Here is an 18,560-nt window from a genome sequence, read left to right as displayed (position 1 = left end):
ATGGTCTACTCTGTGTACAGTTTCTGACACATCTGAATTCTATGTGATGCATTCATATTTTAAAAAATGTATCTCACATTTAACTTAAGTGCTACCAATTAAAAAGTAAACATTGGCCAGGTGCGGTGGCTCACGCCTGTAACCCCAGCACTTCGGGAGGCTGAGGCGGGTGGATCACGAGGTGAGGAGTTTGAGACCAGTCTGACCAACATGGTGAAACTCCATATCTACTAAAAACACAAAAATTAGCTGGGCATGGTGGCATGCACCTGTAATCCCAGCTACTCAGGAGGCTGAGGCAGCAGAATCACTTGAACGTGGTGGGCGGAGGTTGCAGTGAGCTAAGATCATGCCACTGAACTCTAGCCTTCCAGCCTGGGTGACAGAGCAAGACTGTCTCCAAAAAAAAAAGAAAGTAACCCTTAATAAGATGACTGACACATACATATATAATAAGGCAACTGTAGCAATATGTTAACAATTGTAGAATTTGAGTGATAGGTATATACTGTTCACTGTAAAAAGTCTTTAAACTTTCCTGTCTGTTTGAAAATTTACATAATAGAACATCAGGGAAAAAATTAAAACTTTAAACTACCGTAATGAGAAAAAAGCAGCATAAAACAATAAAAAAAATGTATTTAATAAGTAAATTTGGGCTGGGTGCAGTGGCTCATGCCTGTAGTCCCAACACTTTGGGAGGCTGAGGCGGGCAGATCACTTGAGCCCAGGAGTTCGTGACCAGCCTGGGCAACATGGGAAAACCCCATCTCTACAAAAAATTAAAAAATTAGCCAGGAATGGTGGCTCACGCCTGTAGTCCCAGCTACTTGAGAGGCTGAGGTAGGAGAATCACTTGAGCCCAGGAGGTTGAGGCAGCAGTGAGCCGTTGATTACGCCACTGCACTCCAGTCTGGGTGACAGAGCAAGACTCTGTCTAAAAGAAATAATAAAATAAGTAAATAAATTTGATTTATAAAAATGTATCCTGGCCAAACACGGTGGCTTATGCCTGTAATCCCAGCACTGGGGGAGGCCAAGGTGGGAGGATCGCTTGAGTCCAGCCTGTGCAACATAGTGAGACCCTGATTTTACAAAATAATAATAATAATAAAAGGAATCTCTAAAAACACACAGGGGCAGGAGAGTTCTAATATTTTCTTATGTTCTTGAGTCTTATCTAAATTGCAGAATACAAGAAAGTAAATAGTCCTTACATGTATATAATGCCTTTGACTGGCATTAGTACAGTCTTCTTTAACTTTATCTAGAGGATTCTATGTCTCCCATCCCCTAAAATCTAGTCAAATGGAAGCTAAGCAACTTCCTTGCATTAAAGTTTATAAAGTTTATTTGCCATTCAAATGTAGTTTACCTTCTGTCCTTCTCCTGTAACTAGGTAACACCTTCCCAGCATAAATCGACAGGAACCAACATTGACTTGACACCAGGGATGTAGCAGTTGAATATAATCCTTAAAGGCATAAAAGGTGCTTTGTGATTAGAAAATAAATGTTAATTAAGGAAATACTCATTCCCAAGTTCTTCTTCACAGAGGATGAAAAGACAGTGTTTGAACGAATGTTTTATTTCCTGACATAATTCTGAGATTAAAACCTACCCCTGTTGCCTTCCTTCCTCATCCATTCCCCCTTTCCTTACACAAACACGAGGCCAGTAACACACATACACATACTTTACATCTCAGCAATTTTCCAATTTTTGGTATTTATTGGTTCAATGACTAGATTCCAGTAAAGGATTTATATGAAAACAATAGTACATTTGTATTACTATAAAGAAAACCTAGCAGAGATAATTTCTTCAAAAGACACTCTAGAGGCCAGGCGCGGTGGCTCATGCCTGTAATCCCAGCACTTTGGGGAGACGGGTGGATCACCTGAGGTCAGGAGTTCGAGACCAGCCTCGCCAACATGGTGAAACCCAGTCACTACTAAAAATACAAAAATTAGCTGGGCGCGGTGGCACGTGCCTGTAATCCCAGCTACTCGGGAGGCTGAGACAGGAGAATTGCTTGAACCCAGGAGGTGGAGGATTCAGTGAGCCAAGATCATGCCACTGTACTCCAGCCTGGGCAACAGAGTGAGACTCTGTTTCAGGAAAAAAAAAAAAAAGATACTCTAGAAAAAATAATGTTAGGAATTATACTGTCCAGAGAGAAGTAGAGAAAAATCTCTTTCTTTAAAAATTTATTTTATTACTTTCTTTAAAAGCCTTTAGAACCAGGTATTCTCTCAGCCAAGTACTAACCATGCCCAACCCTATTTAGCTTCATAGATCAGACAAGATCAAGCAAGTTCAGGATGGTATAGAAATAGAGAACAATCTCTTTGGGGTATGTCTTTGCATAATCAAGTTTAAATTATTGTGGTTCTTTAAAATGCAGTTAACATTTACAAAGAAAAAAATTCAGCAATCCCATGCTTTACAAGAATGTGTAGACGTGAAATGTTCAAAGGAACTCACCTGCAATTGTACATATTGGCAATTTCCCATCAAACATTCTAGAAAGAGACAACCAGGATTGCTAGGCCATCTAGTCATTGGTTAAGGATATTTCTTAATTTTTGTTGGCAAATCTTAAACATATACATTGGGCATCAAATTCAGAAAAGTCCATAAAATAGCTTAATTTACAAAAACAAGGCAGAGAAGTTGGCCAACCACATGTTCTTTCATCATCACTAGAATACAGTTAAACAGTTACTTTTATACCAGGAGACTTGTTATAGCGCTTAGAACTCAGGTAACTATGGAATAAAGCATCTATTTCACCAGGCACGGTGGCTCACTCCTGCAATCCCTGTACTTCGGAAGGTTAAGGTGGGAGGACTGCTTGAGCCCAGGAAATCAAGACCAGCCTGGGCAACACATAAGAGTCCTGTCTCTAAAAATAAATAAAATTTTAAAAGCCTGTATTTCATTCCTGGGTGTTTATTTTCAATTCCAGCTGGTGTACCGCAGAACACAGTATTGGTGCCAGTGGACATCCAGCACATAACATGGTACCTGGCATATAGAGCCATTCAATAAATATTTGTTGAATGAATAATGTCTTTTTCTTTTTTTGAGACAGAGTCTCACTCTGTCTCCCGGGCTGGAGTGCAAGGGCATGATCTCAGCTCACTGCAACCTTTGCCTCCAAGGTTCAAGTGATTCTCCTCCCTCAGCCTCCTGAGTAGCTGGGACTACAGGCGCACGCCACCAAGCCCAGCTAATTTTTGTATTTTTCTGTAGAGGTGAGGTTTCACCATGTTGGTCAGGCTGGTCTTGAACTGCTGGCCTCAAGTGATCTGCCTGCCTTGGCCTCCCAAAGTGCTGGGATTATAGGCGTGAGCCACTGCAGCAGCACCCAGCCAAATGAATAATGTCCTTTTTTTTTTTTTTTTGAGACGGAGTCTCACTCTGTTGCCCAGGCTGGAGTGCAGTGGCGCAATCTCGGCTCACTGCAAGCTCCGCCTCCCAGGTTCATGCCATTCTCCTGCCTCAGCTTCCCAAGTAGCTGGGACTACAGGCGCCTGCCACCATGCCTGGCTAATTTTTTTTGTATTTTTAGTACAGACAGGGTTTCACGGTGTTATCCAGGATGGTCTCGATCACCTGACCTCGTGATCTGGCCGCTTCTGCCTCCCAAAGTGCTGGGATTACAGGTGTGAGCCACCGCGCCCGGCCAAATAATGTCTTAAAACAGACCTAGGTATTTCATTACATAGGCAGAATAAGAACCTTAGACTATTTAGATAGAAGAGAGCTGCTTTTTTCTTTTGAGAAGGAGTCTTGCTCTGCCGCCCAGGCTGCAGTGTGGTGGCACGAGCTTGGCTCACTGCAACCTCCACCTCCCAAATTCAAGCGATTCTCAGCCTTCCGAGTCGCTGGGATTACAGGTGCAGGCCACCACGCCTGACTAATTTTTGTATTTTTAGTAGAGGTGGGGTTTCACCATGTTGGCCAGGCTGGTCTCGAACTCCTGGCCGTAAGTGATAAGCCCACCTCCACCTCCCAAAGTGCTGGGATTACAGGTGTGAGCCAACGTGCCTGGCCAGACGAGAGCTTTTCACTGGCTTTTAAATAAAAGGATACAAAAGCTGCAATAAATAACTGGTAATTGCAGTAATCATTTCAGGCCAATTCAATCCAGTTTGGCTCAGAGGTGCCTTTGGCTGAGAGAAGAGGTGAAATATAATGTGTTTTCTTGCAACTTCTTGGAAGAATAACTCCACAATAGTCTGAGGACTAGATACTTAAAAAGAAAAAGTTATGACAGTTTTGTGTAGTGGTAATTATCAATTTTCAATTAAAATAGTCTATCAATTCATTTTATGCTTGTAACAAATAATTTAGCACTTCAAAACAGAAAATGTATCATGGGTATATATCCAGTGGCAATATAAATAAAAGTAGTTTGTAAACTGTGAAGCACTATAAAAATGCAATAAAAACACCATTCACATCAAAGTTATAGTCATTTCTTTTCACTGATCTCACAACACTTAAGTGCCTTCCCTAGAAATTCTTCATGATAAATACAATTAGCTCCAGGATTTCAACTTTTATACCAGAACAATACAAAATAAATTCTCCAGAATAATGGTTTTCAAACATGAGGGATACTTTTAAATATCTGTTGACTAAGATTACAGAAGTTACCATGAACGTAATAAATTTTAAAATGATTTTGTTAATCACTGGAGCATCAAAACAGAATGGGAAAGCAGCAATATATACACACACACACACACACACACATACATATATACCATATCCTTAACATATGCCTGATCTGGTACTAGTTTCACAGACCCCATGCCACAAACGGAGATCTCAGGCTACAGCTTACTCATGCCTTCTGAAAGCAAAGAGCCCAGCCAAACTTTCTATGGCAAAGTGGCAAAAGACCACTTTAATGAATATGCAATAAATTCCCAGTTTAAAATGAAATGTGTACATAGTCCACTCCTTACCAAACCTATTTGCCATTAAAGCACCAGAGTCTGTTAATTCCAGTACTGATAAGTGTTGGAGATTAGACTCCCTGTGAGAAAAGGGGAAAAGACAGCTTAGTAAATTCTCCTATGCTAAACATTACTTCTACAAGCTCTTCTACGAAGAACACTGTCAATTTAATTAATAAATTACATATAAAAGCTCCACTGCAAGCACAAAAAAAATTGGAAATCATTATAATATAGATTGTTGCCCATAATATCACTTCGTGACCCTTCAATGAGGAGCCAGAGCAAACAGGATGGTTTATCTTATTGAAAATGTGAATCTCGGCGGGGTGTGGTGGCTCATGCCTGTAATCCCAGCACTATGGGAGGCCGAGGCGGGTGGATCACCTGAGGTCAGGAGTTCAAGACCAGCCTGGCCAACATGGTGAAATGCCACCTGTACTAAAAATACCAAAAATTAGCCAGGTGTGATGGCAGGCGCCTCTGAACCCAGCTACTCTGGAGGCTGAGGCAGGAATATTGTTTGAATCAGGGAGGTGAAGGTTGCAGTGAGCCGAGATCACACCATTGCACTCCAGCGTGGGCAACAAGAGCGAAACTCCATCTCCAAGAAAAAAAAAAAGTGAATCTTGTAATTCTCGGATTTGGCTATAAAGAAGCTCAGCCTACCTAAAGTAACTAGCGTAACATTTTGTGTATGGTCTTTCCTTCTGGTTTCATCTTATTTTATATTCAACATAATTTATATGTACATACAAACATGTAATACATAAGTATATGTAATACATAATTTATCTGTACACATACATACAGTCTATGATTACATGTGACTTATTTTCATTCTTGTAAGTTGCCTTCAACCTGTAACAAATAAAGGCACCAAAAAGCTCTCTGAATCTTAACGGCATATAATTTTACAGCATACTGTTAAAAATCTTTTTCCCGGCTGGGTGTGGTGGCTCACGCCTGTAATCCCAGCACTTTGGGAGGCCAAGGCAGCCAAATCACCTGAGGTCAGGAGTTTGAGACCAGCCTGGCCAACATGGTGAAACCCCATCTCTACAAAAGTACAAAATTAGCTGGGCATGATGGCAGGTGCCTGAAATCTCAGCTACTTGGGAGGCTGAGGCAGAAGAATCACTTGAACCTGGGAGGCGGAGGTTGCAGTGAGCCGAGATCATGCCATTGCACTCCAGCCTGGGTGAGAGAGAGCGAGACTCTGTCTCAAAACAAAAACAAAAACAAAAACACTAAAACTTTTTCCCTTTAAGACAAGGGGAAAAATAATTAAACTCACAATTTACATTTTAAATAATTGGGATAATGAAACTCACAGTGTGTCAAGTGGAACATCAGTTGCCAAGCACTCACTTCCCCATTTAATGAGGTAATAAGATAAGAGTAGGGGAGCTGTTCGATGTAGTAGGTCTTGCTGAGCTTGAAAGAGCTGACCAGTTCCCCAAATCACCTATACGTTATGGGTGGGTGGACCAGACAAGAAATTACAGCAATTAGTAATGGTAACTCTTACGGCTCAGGTGGAGGTAAAATAAAATAACAAATACGAAGGTCACAATACTGTAAAAGCAACACGTTTCACATTTTACGGTAGCAAGTGGCAAAATATCTTCCCAAACATTAACAGTCAAAAAATAATCAAAAACAGCTCACCAAGTAATGGAAGCTGATGATGAAAAGAAACCAACAATAAAAAGCTTAACTTTCATTAAATCTATGGGTTCAGAATTAAATAAGAGGGCCAGGCACAGTGGCTCACACCTGTAATCCCAGCACTTTGGGAGGCTGAAGCAGGCAGATCACTTGACCCAAAAGTTCGACACCAGACTGGACAACATGGTGAAACCCCGTCTCCAGTAAAAATTACAAAAATTAGCCAGGCATGGTGGCGGGCGCCTGTATTCCCAACTACTTGGGAGGCTGAGGCAGGAGAATCGCTTGAACCCAGGAGGCGGAGGTTGCAGTGAGCTGAGATCGCGCCATTGCACTCCAGCTTAGGTGACAGAGCAAGACTCCATCTTAAAAAACAAACAAACAAAAAAACATTAGCCTGTGTGGTGGTATGTACCTGTAGTCCCAGGTACTCAGGAGGCTGAACTGAGCCCAGGAAATCAAGGCTGCAGTGGGCCGAGATCGAGCCACTGCACTACTTCAGTCTGGGCACAACAGAAGTGAGACCTTGTCTCAAAAAAAAAAAAAAAAAAGAAAAAGAATTGAAGAGATGAAGAGACACAGGGAAATCTAAGTTCTCTCATATACTGCTGGTGTTGGGTAAAAAAACAGGTATGACCATTATTATAAGCAAATTTGGCAGTACTACCAAAACCCTTAAAATGTGCATTACCTGTAGACCAAATTCTAGTTCTTAGAACTTATTCTAGAGATATAATTAAAGATGTACAGAAAGTGGCCAGGCATGGTGGTTCACACCTGTAATCCCAGCACTTTGGTAGGCTGAGGCAGGCAGATCACTTGAGGCCAGGAGTTCGAGACCAGTCTGGCCAATATGGCGAAACCCCATCTCTATTAAAAATATAAAAATTAGCCAGTGTAGTGGTGCGCATCTGTAATCCCAGCTACCTGGGAGGCTGAGATATGAGAATTGCTTGAACCCAGGAGGCGGAGGTTGCAGATTGCACCACTGCGCTCTAGCCTGGGCTACAGAGCAAGACTCTCAAAAAAAAAAAAAAAAAAGTGCAGAAAATTATGGACATAAGGGAAAAACTGGCAACAAAAAGAAAAATGTTGATGAGATTTATAAAGTGGAAGAACAGAACAACCAGATTACAAAAAATACTATGTAGTTTATTTAAATTTTACAAACAAACCAAAAAGAATGTGCATGGAAAAAAAGTATATAGCAAAATTTAAGTAGTAATCACTGGGTAGAAAATTATAAATTTTTAAAATTTTTGCTTATATATATTTTGTAAAGGTTCTACAATGAATATCTTATTACTTCTGTGTTCAGAAAAACTGACAAAACTTATAATTTAAAAAACAAAAAACCTGAAAAAAATGGAAGAATCTACATAGATCAAAAAGAACTTAGTAAAGGTTAACCAACCTAACAGACTTTCAGGAAAGGTTCATTTTTCAACTTGGTGATCTTAAACAAATTATCTTCCCAATTTTTTTTTTCTTTTTTTTTGAGATAGGGTCTCACTCTGTCATGTAGGCAGAAGTGCAGTGGCGCAATCACAGCTCACTGCAGCCTCAACCTCCCGGGCTCAGGTAATTCTCCCATCTCAGCCTCCCAAGTAGCGAGGACTACAGGCTTGCTGCACCATGCCCGGCTAATTTTTGTATATTTTTGTAGAGTTGAGGGTTTGCCCAGACTGGTCTCAAACTTCTAGGCTCAAGCAACCAGCCCACCTTGGCCTCCCAAAGTGCTGGGACTACAGGTATGAGCCACCACATCTGGCCTTTTTCTTACTCTTGCTTGAAATTCTACCATTAGCAATGTATCTGGGTTAATAAGTTCTTTTTTTTTTTTTTTTTTTTTTTTTTGGAGACAGAATCTCGCTCTGTCACCCATGCTGGAGTGCAGTGGTGCAATCTCGCCTCACTGCAAACTCTGCCTCCTGGGTTCAAGTAATTCTCATGCCTTAGCCTCCTGAATGGCTGGGATTACAGGAGTGTGCCACCAGACCCAGCTAACTTTTTTGTTTTAATAGACATGGAGTTTGGTCATGTTGGCCACGCTGGTCTCGAACTCCTGGCCTCAAGTGATCTGCCCACCTCAGCCTCCCAAAGTGCTGGGATTACAGGTGTGAGCCACTGTGCCCAGCCTGAGTTAATACATTCTGACTTAAAATGTGTAAGTACATTTATACATTTTAAGTCAGAATTAAAATGGGAGCCCCAAAGGACTTTTGGCTATGTACACATTAATATGAATTGGTTTAATTAGATTGCTTCTTTGACAGGCTCAAATGAGATTACTGACTTAGAAAAAAAATGGGACATCTGACTGTGGGGAGAAAAATAATTTCTTAGCATGGGACATTCAGTAGGGTGGGTGATTAGGACTATATATTAGCAACAAGAGTCTGGTGGTCTAAGAACAGAATTAAAAAGAAAGCACAGAATAGAGTTAGGAGGACCACAAAGATAAACCTGCATCTCAAAACTGTGTTTAGGGTAAGCCTTGCACTGTAGAGAGTTCTTAGGTTGGGCGAGGTGGCTCATGCCTGTAATCCCAGCACTTTGGGAGGCCGAGGTAGGTGGATCACCTGATGTCAGGAGTTTAAGATCAGCCTGATCAACATGGTGAAACCCTGTCTCTACTAAAAATACAAAAATTAGCCGGACACGGCGGCACGCACCTGTAATCCCAGCTACTTAGGAGGCTGAGGCAGGAGAATTGCTTGAGCTGAGATAAGGCCACTGCACTCCAGCCTGGGCAACAGAGCAAGATTGTCTCAAGAAAAAAAGAGAGAGAGACAGGAAAAAAAAAGAGTTTTCTTTTTCTTCCTCCATACTAAAGGGTACGCTTACCACATTCATAGTTACTAATAATACTACATTTTGGGAGAGCCAACCTGGGAAAATTTTCCACTACTACACATACAAAGGTTAAGAGTAAAGCAATCTGCTTCATATATGTTTTTTTAAATCTACTGTTAAGTTCCAGGGTACATGTGCAGGATGTGCAGGTTTGTTACGTAGGTAAACGTGTGCCATGATGGTTTGCTGCACAGATCAACCCATCACCTAAGTGTTAGGCCCAGGATCCATTAGCTATTCTTCCTGATGTTCTCCCTCCCCACCATCCCCTCCATATATGCTCTTAATCTATAATCTCACAAGGATTACAATGCTTATTCATTCTTAATTCAAAAATATTTACAGAGCATCTCATAAGGCCAAGCTTGGGGGAATAAAGCAGTGAACCAAGACAAAAGTATCTGTGCTAGTAGGGCTGACATTTTGCTCCTAAGTGCTTGTAGGCCTATATCAGGTTTTAGATTTTACAAGTTTTCCCTCAAGCAGTACTTACAGCATCTCCAAGCCTCATTAACAGCTGCTGTAAGATCAAAAGATCTCTGCAGATCAGGAAACGAGTACTGGCGATTTTATGCACCCCTCTGCACACAATATACCCTGCTGTGTTACTACCATAGAGCTGGGAAAGATTCATTCGAATATTCAAAGGCTGAGCTGTAAAAAGAAGAAAAATGGAGTTGAATGCATCATTGTTTTAATCAAAGAGGCACATTTGTTGTTCTGTCATTTACCTGGATTGAATCCCTTTTCCATTTCCACTTCTGTTTCATAATCCATTTCCCGTATAAGTAGTCCAATTGCATGGATTGGGTTCCTAATCTCTTGCAGTTTACTACAAATATCCTCCATCACATTTTCTCTATAAGGACAATTACAAAACTCTTATTACTACCGAGAATACGTAAGGCAAGTTCTATATGTCCTATAAGCTAAATACATTATGAAACAAGAGAACCAGATAAAGGAATGAAGATAATCACTCTGGCGTATAAGATACAGTCCCTCTACATAGCAAATTTCCTCTCAGTTTTTCATAAACAACACACAAAACAAATGTGAGAACACTTTTGCTTTTTAGAATTTTTAGCTCAGTTAATTGTTAAAGCATATTTTACAAGTCTATTTCTAGACTTGAAGTCGTGTTAAATTTTCTGTTAAAAGTAGAAATATGTATTTAGAATCATGGCACATCAGTTTGACTTTAAGCTACTACTTCGTACGCTCTGGAACATACATTAAAATCCCAACTTTGGCGCTAAAAATGCTGAATTTCCATTAGGAAATGCACTTTACCCTAATTCTCCTTACACATCAATAGTGATCAAATCTTCCAGAATCTGCTCTGCAGCCTTTTCCGGAGACTGTAGGTTATAACAACTCATTTCCATTATAACTGACATATCCATAGTTACTGATTCTTCAATCAGCCGGAGGCATTTTATAAGACATATGACATCCCGAGCGATATCCACATCTACAAATAAGAGAAAGTTAACATTTATGTCTTAAGCCAATGACAATCTATGGATTGATATTACATTAAAATGTTAATAATTAAATGACAAGAAATCTATCTGAGGTCTCAGAGATGCTTTGGTCTCTTAAGTGTTCATTAAAATATTTGTGGTGTGGTAAAGTGACCAAGACAGGTGTGGCAATCGATATTTTTTGTATCCATGTGAAACGAAGCATAGGGTTTATATAGGAAGGTGATTAAATATGGACATAACAATTACTATTACCATCAGATATGGTTGTCTCATCTTCTGTCAAAAGGTTCTCATAAGGCAGGAGATACAGATGATCCACTAAGGAGGAGGGAATAAGGAAAGACAGGTACCCCTGGAAATACAAATTTTCCAGTTACATTTTTTTCAGTAAAATTTTAAAGGTATAAAATAATTGAGATGTGCATCTTATCATGAGGACACACGAGAGAAACCCAAGTTGCAATACACTCTATAAAATAATAGGTGTAGTCTTGGCTGGGCACAGTGGCTCACATGTGTGATCCCAGCAGTTTGGGAGGCTGAGGTGGGAGGATCACTTGAGCCAAGGAGTTCAAGACCAGCCTGGGCATCATGATGAAACCCCATCTCTAAAAAAAAAAAATTAGCCAAGTGTGGTGGCACGCAGCTTTAGTTCTAGCTACTAGGGAGGCTGGGGTGGGAGGATCACCTGAGCCTGGGAGGTTGAAGCTGCAGTGAGCCTTAAGAGTGCCACTGGGCCAGGCGCAGTGGCTCACGCCTGTAATCCCAGCACTTTGGGAGGCCGAGGTGGGTGGATCACAAGGGCAGGAGATAGAGACCATCCTGGCTAACACAGTGAAACCCCGTCTCTACTAAAAATACAAAAAATTAGCCAGGCGTGGTGGCGGGCGCCTGTAGTACCAGCTACTCGGGAGGCTGAGGCAGGAGAATGGCGTAAACCCAGGAGGCAGAGGTTGCAGTGAGTTGAGATCATGCCACTGCACTCCAGCCTGGGCGACAGAGCGAGACTCCGTCTCAAAAAAAAAAAAGAGTGCCACTTTACTGCAGCCTGGGTGACACAGCAAGACCCTGCCTCAAAAAAACAAAACAAAACAAAACAAAAAAAAACAAAAGTAGTCTTCAAATAACGTCATTCCCATGAAAGACAAAGAAACGCTGATAACAGTTTGAGGTTAAGCTAAAGAGACACAATAACTAAATATATATATTAGATTGGATCCTGGACTTTGGGAGGCCAAGGTGGGCGGATCACCTGAGCCCAGGAATTTGAGACCAGCCTGGTCACAACATGGCGAAACTCCGTGTCTACTAAAAATACAAAACTAGCCAGGTGTGGTGGCGCGTGCCTGTAATCCCAGCTACTCTGGAGGATAGGCAGGAGAATCTCTTGAACTCAGTAGGCGGAGGTTGCAGTGAGCCGAGATTGCACCACTGGACTCTAGCCTGGGCGACAGAGCAAGACTCCGTCTCAAAAAAAAAAAAAAACAAAAACCAAAAAACATTGGATCCTGGATCAGGAAAAAAAATTATGGGCACAATTGGCAAAATCTGAATATAAACAATATATATATTATATTTGGCAAAATTTGAATATAAACTGTATAATATTACATCAATATCAAATAACCTGATTTTTAAATTGTGCTGTGGTTATTCAATATCTGTGTTCTTAGATACATGCTGAAATATTTAAGGATATTTAAGAATAAAGGAGCATGATATCTACAACTAACTTTTCAGTAGTTCAGGAAAAACTGTTTAGAGAAAGAAGAAAAGCAAATGGAAGTTAACAAATGATGAATCCAGATGAAGGGTATACAAGAATTCTTTGTGCTATTCTTGTAACTCTTACCTTAAGTTGGAAATTACTTCAATATAAAAAGTAAATAGGCCGGGTGTGGTGGCTCACGCCTGTAATCCCAACACTTTGGGAGGCTGAGGCGGGTGAATCACCTAAGGACAGGAGTTCAAGACCGGCCTGACCAATATGATGAAACCCCATCTCTACTAAAAATACAAAAATTAGCCGGGCGTGATGGTGTACACCTGTAGTCCCAGCTACTCAGGAGGCTGAGACAGGAGAATTGCTTGAACCCCGGAGGCGGAGGTTGCAGTGAGCTGAGATCATGCCACTGCACTCCAGCCTGGGTGACAGAGCAAGACTCCAACTCAAAAAAAGAAAAAAAAAAAAAAAAAGTAAATAAATACAATAAAATACAAAAAAAGTATAGAGAATAACACAGAAAACTATTTAAATGAATGAATCACAATTTTAGGGGAAAAAATACAAATGCAAAGTCCTAAATGCTAACTGCAACATTCACCAGACTAACATTCGGCAAGAGCCACTGAACTTGTTTTCTGAAGGCATTTTGTTATAAAAGCCACTGAACTGTCTCAAGAAGATCTTCTCTATGCTTTAGCTCACTTACTTTTTTCAGCAGGCACACCATGTTTGTGTGTGGATTCAAATGTAGGGCAAGAGGATGAGAGAGGGCTTCTTGATACTGAAGACAACAGGCATAGAACTTGCACCAGAATTCTTGTTGTAAATTTCGAAACTCCTCCTGGGAGAATTCATACTCTGTTACACTTCCTTGAAGCTGGCAAAGAAGAAATGAAAGAAATTAAACTTTTGATGCCATTCAGGACCTCTGTCCACAAAAAATATAATTGTCCAATATCATTGTACTAAGCTACGGCCAAATGAATATTCCTTACGTATTAAAGGCCATAGACTATGCAAATGTGTATCTGATTCTCTAGTTAAAAGGTTTAAACATTTATACGTTCCAACGAACAAGGTCAAGTGAAGAATTCTAATAATTCCTCGGTCAGTACCAATCTGCCCTATATCAAGATGGAAGGAATTCTTATTCTTTCTCTACCCAAGCCTCACCTCATTTTCAACAGCTAAAGTAACTTCTTTCTTCAGTTCACTCCAGGAAAGATCCAAATTCCTCTCAGTTCCTCGGCAGAAAATCTAACATTAAAAGACATTTTAGACTTCTATATAATAGCCAAAACTGAATGAAAAATATTTCAGTTTAGAAGACATAGAGGCAATGTAAAACTATATAAGAGATTTGGCATACCTGGAACACACATCACCTGAGAGAAAGTTAAGAAACTGGGTGTATTTAGTCTGGAGAAAGGTGACCTGGAAAGATTCTTAAAATACCTGAAGGGTTGATTTATAGAAGAGAGGCTTCCTTTTCAATGACACAGTTTGGGAATAATAACTCCCACAAGAGGTAGTGAGAAAGTGGTCAGTGGAGGTAGAGACAATTAAAGGCTGAATAACTATCACAAAAGCCTCAGAAGGCATTTCTGTTTTATGTGGGAGGTCAGACTAAAAGATTCTAATATAATTTTCAGTTATATGAGTTATTGTATTTTATATCCATCCATGAAGCTAAGTAGTAATTTAAAGAAGCCTATGCAAGCTGGGTGCGGTGGCTCATGCCTATAATCCCAGCACTTTGGGAGGCTGAGGCGGGTGGATCTTTGAGGCCAGGAGTTCGAGACAAGCCTGGTCAATATGGCAAAACCTTGTCTCTACTAAAAACTACAAAAATTAGCCAGGTGTAGTGGCATGTGTCTGTAGTCCCAGCTACTCGGGAGGCTGAGGCAGGAGAATCACTTGAACCCAGGAGGTGGAGATTGCAGTGAGCCAAGATCGTGCCACTGCACTCCAGCCTGGGCAACAGAGCGAGACTCTGCCTCAAAGGAAAAAAAAAAAAGTCTATGTAACTTTTTTGTTGTTGTTTTAATAGAGATGGGAATCTTGCCATGCTACCCAGGCTGGTCTTGGAACTCCTGAGCTCAAGTAATCCACCCCCTTGGCCTCCCAATGTGCTGAGATTACAGGCGTGAGCCACTGCACCCAGCCAGAAGCCTGTGTAACCTTAAAAAATCCTTTCAGTTTTTTTTTTGTTTTTTGTTTTTAAAAGATAGGGTCTCACTCTGTTTCCCAGGCTGGAATGCAGTGGCATGATCAAAGCTCACCACACCCTTTACCTCCTGGGCTAAAGCAGTCCTCCAACCTAGGGCTCCTGAGTAGCTGGGACCACAGGTACATGCCACCACACTGGCTATTTTTCTATTTTTTTTTTTTTTTTTTTTTAAGAGATGGGGTCTCCCTCTGTTGCCCAGGCTGCTCTCAAACTCCTGGGCTCAACAAGTGATCTTCCCGCTTCAGCCTCCCAAAATTTTGGGATTACAGGTGTGAGTCACCACCGTTGGCCAAAGAATCCTTTTGTAAAGCACTGGGCTTCTCTTATATAATGAATTTGAAGCTAAAAACCTTTTTTTTTTTTTTTTTGAGATGGAGTCTCACTCTGCCGCCAGGTTGGAGTGCAGTGGCGCAATCTTGGCTCACTGCAACCTCTGCCTCCCAGGTTCAAGAGATACATTCTTCTGCCTCACCCTCCTGAGTAGCTGGGACTATAGGCGTGCGCCACCATGCCCGGCTAATTTTTGTATTTTTAGTAGAGACGGGGTTTCACCATGTTGGCCAGGATGGTCTCGATCTTTTGACCCCGTGATCCATCTGCCTCAGCCTCCTGAAGTGCTGGGATTACAGGCGTGAGCCACTAGGCCCGGCCTACAGTTTTCTTGAATCTGAACCAAGTCAGACCTTCACTGTCCTAATAAAAAGGTCAAAACAGTATAACCAAAACTAAACAAAAAACCACTTTAAGTTTCTCTCAAGTACAGAGATTCTATGCAGTGCAGTATGGTATCTTTTTACAGTACTGTAGGTAGAGGTTTCTCTTTCTAACTCTGGCATGTGTCACTGATTACTGGGAAAGTGGTCCCCCCCCCAACCTCTCCACCAGGAATACTGTATTTAATGGAAAGAACATTAAAAAAATTATAAAAGTATTTACAAACACACATATGTATCAATACAGAAGTACATTCAGTGTTTAATATATGCAAAAACTTAATAGTAATTAATTATATAATACAGTAATAAAATAAGAAATAGTCTTAAACAAACAGTAAATTTTTTTTTGCTGACCTGTAAAGCCTTACATAAAGCTTCATTTGTGAATTGTCCTGGTGTAAAAAGACTTTGCAGATACATCTCCTGTTAGAACATTAAAACAAAAGTTACTATTGTCCTAAACAAAATTTGGAATTCAACACATAACACCAAAGTCTGAGTTTCTACTATATGAACATTGCCATTTTGCCCTTCTATATGTGGGCAATAACAGTAGTACGGTTACATGTTTTCATACTGAAAGTGAAGACTGCAATGTCTTTGAGTCAACTAGAGGTACTATACTTAAAATGGTGTGCTCCTCACGGAGAGCTTCATTGGGTTCTGACAGAAAACAAGCTTTGTCAAATGCCAATCTTAAATGGAAGAAGCAAATCTAATTGGTGATATACATTGGTAAGAGAACAAGTAAACGAAGCTGGTTTCTACACCATCTATGGTATTCATTTTATGACTCACATGTAAAAGAAATGGAACCAGTAATAATAGGTATTATATGCAAACAAAACAAAACAAAACAAAACAAACAGCAATAAACTCTCACAAGTAGGGAAATGAAGTAGAGAGAACAACATGGAAAAATCTCATATTGCCTAATGATTTTGACCAACTCTCCTAAACCAGATTTGCCCCCAAGTAGTAAATCTGACTAACAGTCATTCAAGTTTCCTTCCTTCTACTGAGCTTTTGGTAGATGATAAAATGACCAAAATGAAGGAGAAAAACAACAATTTTAGTAATCAGCGTATGATTTTGGCTTTTAGACAAAAGCCAAGTGCCAGTAGTTAACTGGAACGATAAATAACTACCACCAATAAACTCTTGGGATTAAGAGTGCAGTAATATTCAAGATTTCTGAAGTATGTTTTCTACTCCTGCAAATAGTCACTGTTTCAGATCCCAAGCCCATAATCTTTAATGTCATTTTAACACTAAGGCATCAACTGAAAGCTTTTTTATTTATCCTGATGGTGTCCCTTAAAAATGTGGAGATTTGGCCGGGCACAGTGGCTCACGCCTGTAATCCCAGCACTTTGGGAGGCCGAGGTGGGTGGATCACCTGAGGTCAGGAGTTCGAGACCAGCCTGACCAACATGGTGAAACCCCATCTCTACAAAACTACAAAAATTAGCTGGGTGTGGTGGTGCGTGACTGTAGTCCCAGCTACTCGGGAGGCTGAGGCAGGAGAATTGCTTGAACCTGGGAGGCAGAGGTTGCAGTGAGCCAAGATCATGCCACTGCACCCCAGCCTGGGCCACAGAGTGAGAGACTGTCTCAAAAAAAAAAAAAAAAAAGATCAAAGTAAATCATTCCCTTATATAACATCTGAGCATTTACTTACTCTGGGGTCTTGATCATCTCTGATGACAATCTCTTCCTCTGGCAGAGGCTGCATAAAAACTGGATTCCACTGACCTGCAACATTACTAGAGACAAAAAAGTCCACCAGTTTATATAGAAATGATCACTAAAAATGAAATGTATGCTGTTGGCAGTATCTGGGCAGGGAGGACCCCATCACAGAACCCTGCAATGACTGCTTCATCAATTCTATTAAAAACATTTTTTTTTTAATAAGAAAGAAAGAAACATTTTTAGCAGAGCCTAGTTTTTATACAAGTTTGCTTACCAAGTTTTAATAAGTACCTTCCTAAAATTGAAACTCATTGTTTCAGATCCCAAGCCCATAATCTTTAATGTCATTTTAACACTAAGGCATCAAATACAAAGAATAGCTAACTTTTATTCTGCATTTACTATTTGCTAGATATTATGCTAGATGCAGTTTTAGACATTATTCATGTATGCCTTATAATTCTTTGAAGGATATAGTACTCCCATTTCACAGATGTACAGAGTGAGGCTGAGGGTACGTCAGAGCTAGTAAATTGCACAACTAGGATTCCAACCCTGCTCCAACTCTGCCTGCAGCCTGTGCTTTCTGACTACTTGCTCAAATGCCATCTATAAGTAGTACTTTTTTTTATCTTCTGAGGTATGGCTTCAGGTCAACCTGGCAGGCAATCATTCCCAGAATTCTACCTTAGGCTCTAGAGTTATCAGGGACCCAGAGGGTTCAATTAATTCAGTGGTCTTCAAGGGAGCCTCTACAGATGTTTCAGGGGTTAGACAAGTGTTTGCTTCAAAATGGTTTGTTTTTTATTTTTGGCCAAATTTAGCAGTGGAGGGCTGTATACCAACTTTAGTGACACTAATGTTAAGTTCTGACAATCCATTATCATGGGACCAGCCAAAAATTGTTTTGTAAAATGTATTTTTAACTACCTAAAGCTTGCAAACTAATATCATGTACATTAAAAAATATTAGATACTAAATATATCTAACATTAGATATAATCAACATTAAATTGTGTTATAATTTTATACTCATAAAATACTACACATTCATAGCTCACTGAAGCCTGAACTCCGAGGCTCAAGCAATCCTCCTGCCTCAGTCTAAGGTGCATCATGCCACTACACCTGGCTGGTTTATTTTATTTATTTATATTTATTTATTTATTTTTGAGATGGAGTCTCGCTTTGTCGCCTAGGCTG

At 40.4% G+C, this 18,560-nt stretch overlaps 1 protein-coding gene across 2 annotated transcripts in view; it reads right to left on the bottom strand.

Moving 5' to 3' along the window:
* NUP160 (nucleoporin 160) overlaps positions 1 to 18,560 on the bottom strand; it is a 73,539-nt gene that overhangs the window by 23,885 nt on the left and 31,094 nt on the right. For both annotated transcript variants that reach the window (XM_054439526.2, XM_054439527.2), the window contains 13 exons: positions 17,344 to 17,428; positions 16,017 to 16,085; positions 13,890 to 13,973; positions 13,423 to 13,593; positions 11,243 to 11,342; positions 10,809 to 10,974; positions 10,232 to 10,359; positions 9,994 to 10,154; positions 6,308 to 6,441; positions 4,983 to 5,053; positions 4,102 to 4,261; positions 2,488 to 2,557; positions 1,376 to 1,474 (listed from right to left, as the gene is read on the bottom strand). In XM_054439526.2, coding sequence (XP_054295501.1) covers positions 1,376 to 1,474; positions 2,488 to 2,557; positions 4,102 to 4,261; positions 4,983 to 5,053; positions 6,308 to 6,441; positions 9,994 to 10,154; positions 10,232 to 10,359; positions 10,809 to 10,974; positions 11,243 to 11,342; positions 13,423 to 13,593; positions 13,890 to 13,973; positions 16,017 to 16,085; positions 17,344 to 17,428 — 1,498 coding nt within the window. The remainder of the gene's footprint in view (positions 1 to 1,375; positions 1,475 to 2,487; positions 2,558 to 4,101; positions 4,262 to 4,982; positions 5,054 to 6,307; positions 6,442 to 9,993; positions 10,155 to 10,231; positions 10,360 to 10,808; positions 10,975 to 11,242; positions 11,343 to 13,422; positions 13,594 to 13,889; positions 13,974 to 16,016; positions 16,086 to 17,343; positions 17,429 to 18,560) is intronic.

The sequence above is a fragment of the Pongo pygmaeus genome, chromosome 9 (assembly GCF_028885625.2).
Source record: "Pongo pygmaeus isolate AG05252 chromosome 9, NHGRI_mPonPyg2-v2.0_pri, whole genome shotgun sequence".
NCBI classification, from domain to species: domain Eukaryota; kingdom Metazoa; phylum Chordata; class Mammalia; order Primates; family Hominidae; genus Pongo; species Pongo pygmaeus.
The sequence above is the reverse complement of the archived record's forward strand: the minus strand, read 5'-3'. Positions and strand labels throughout refer to the sequence as shown.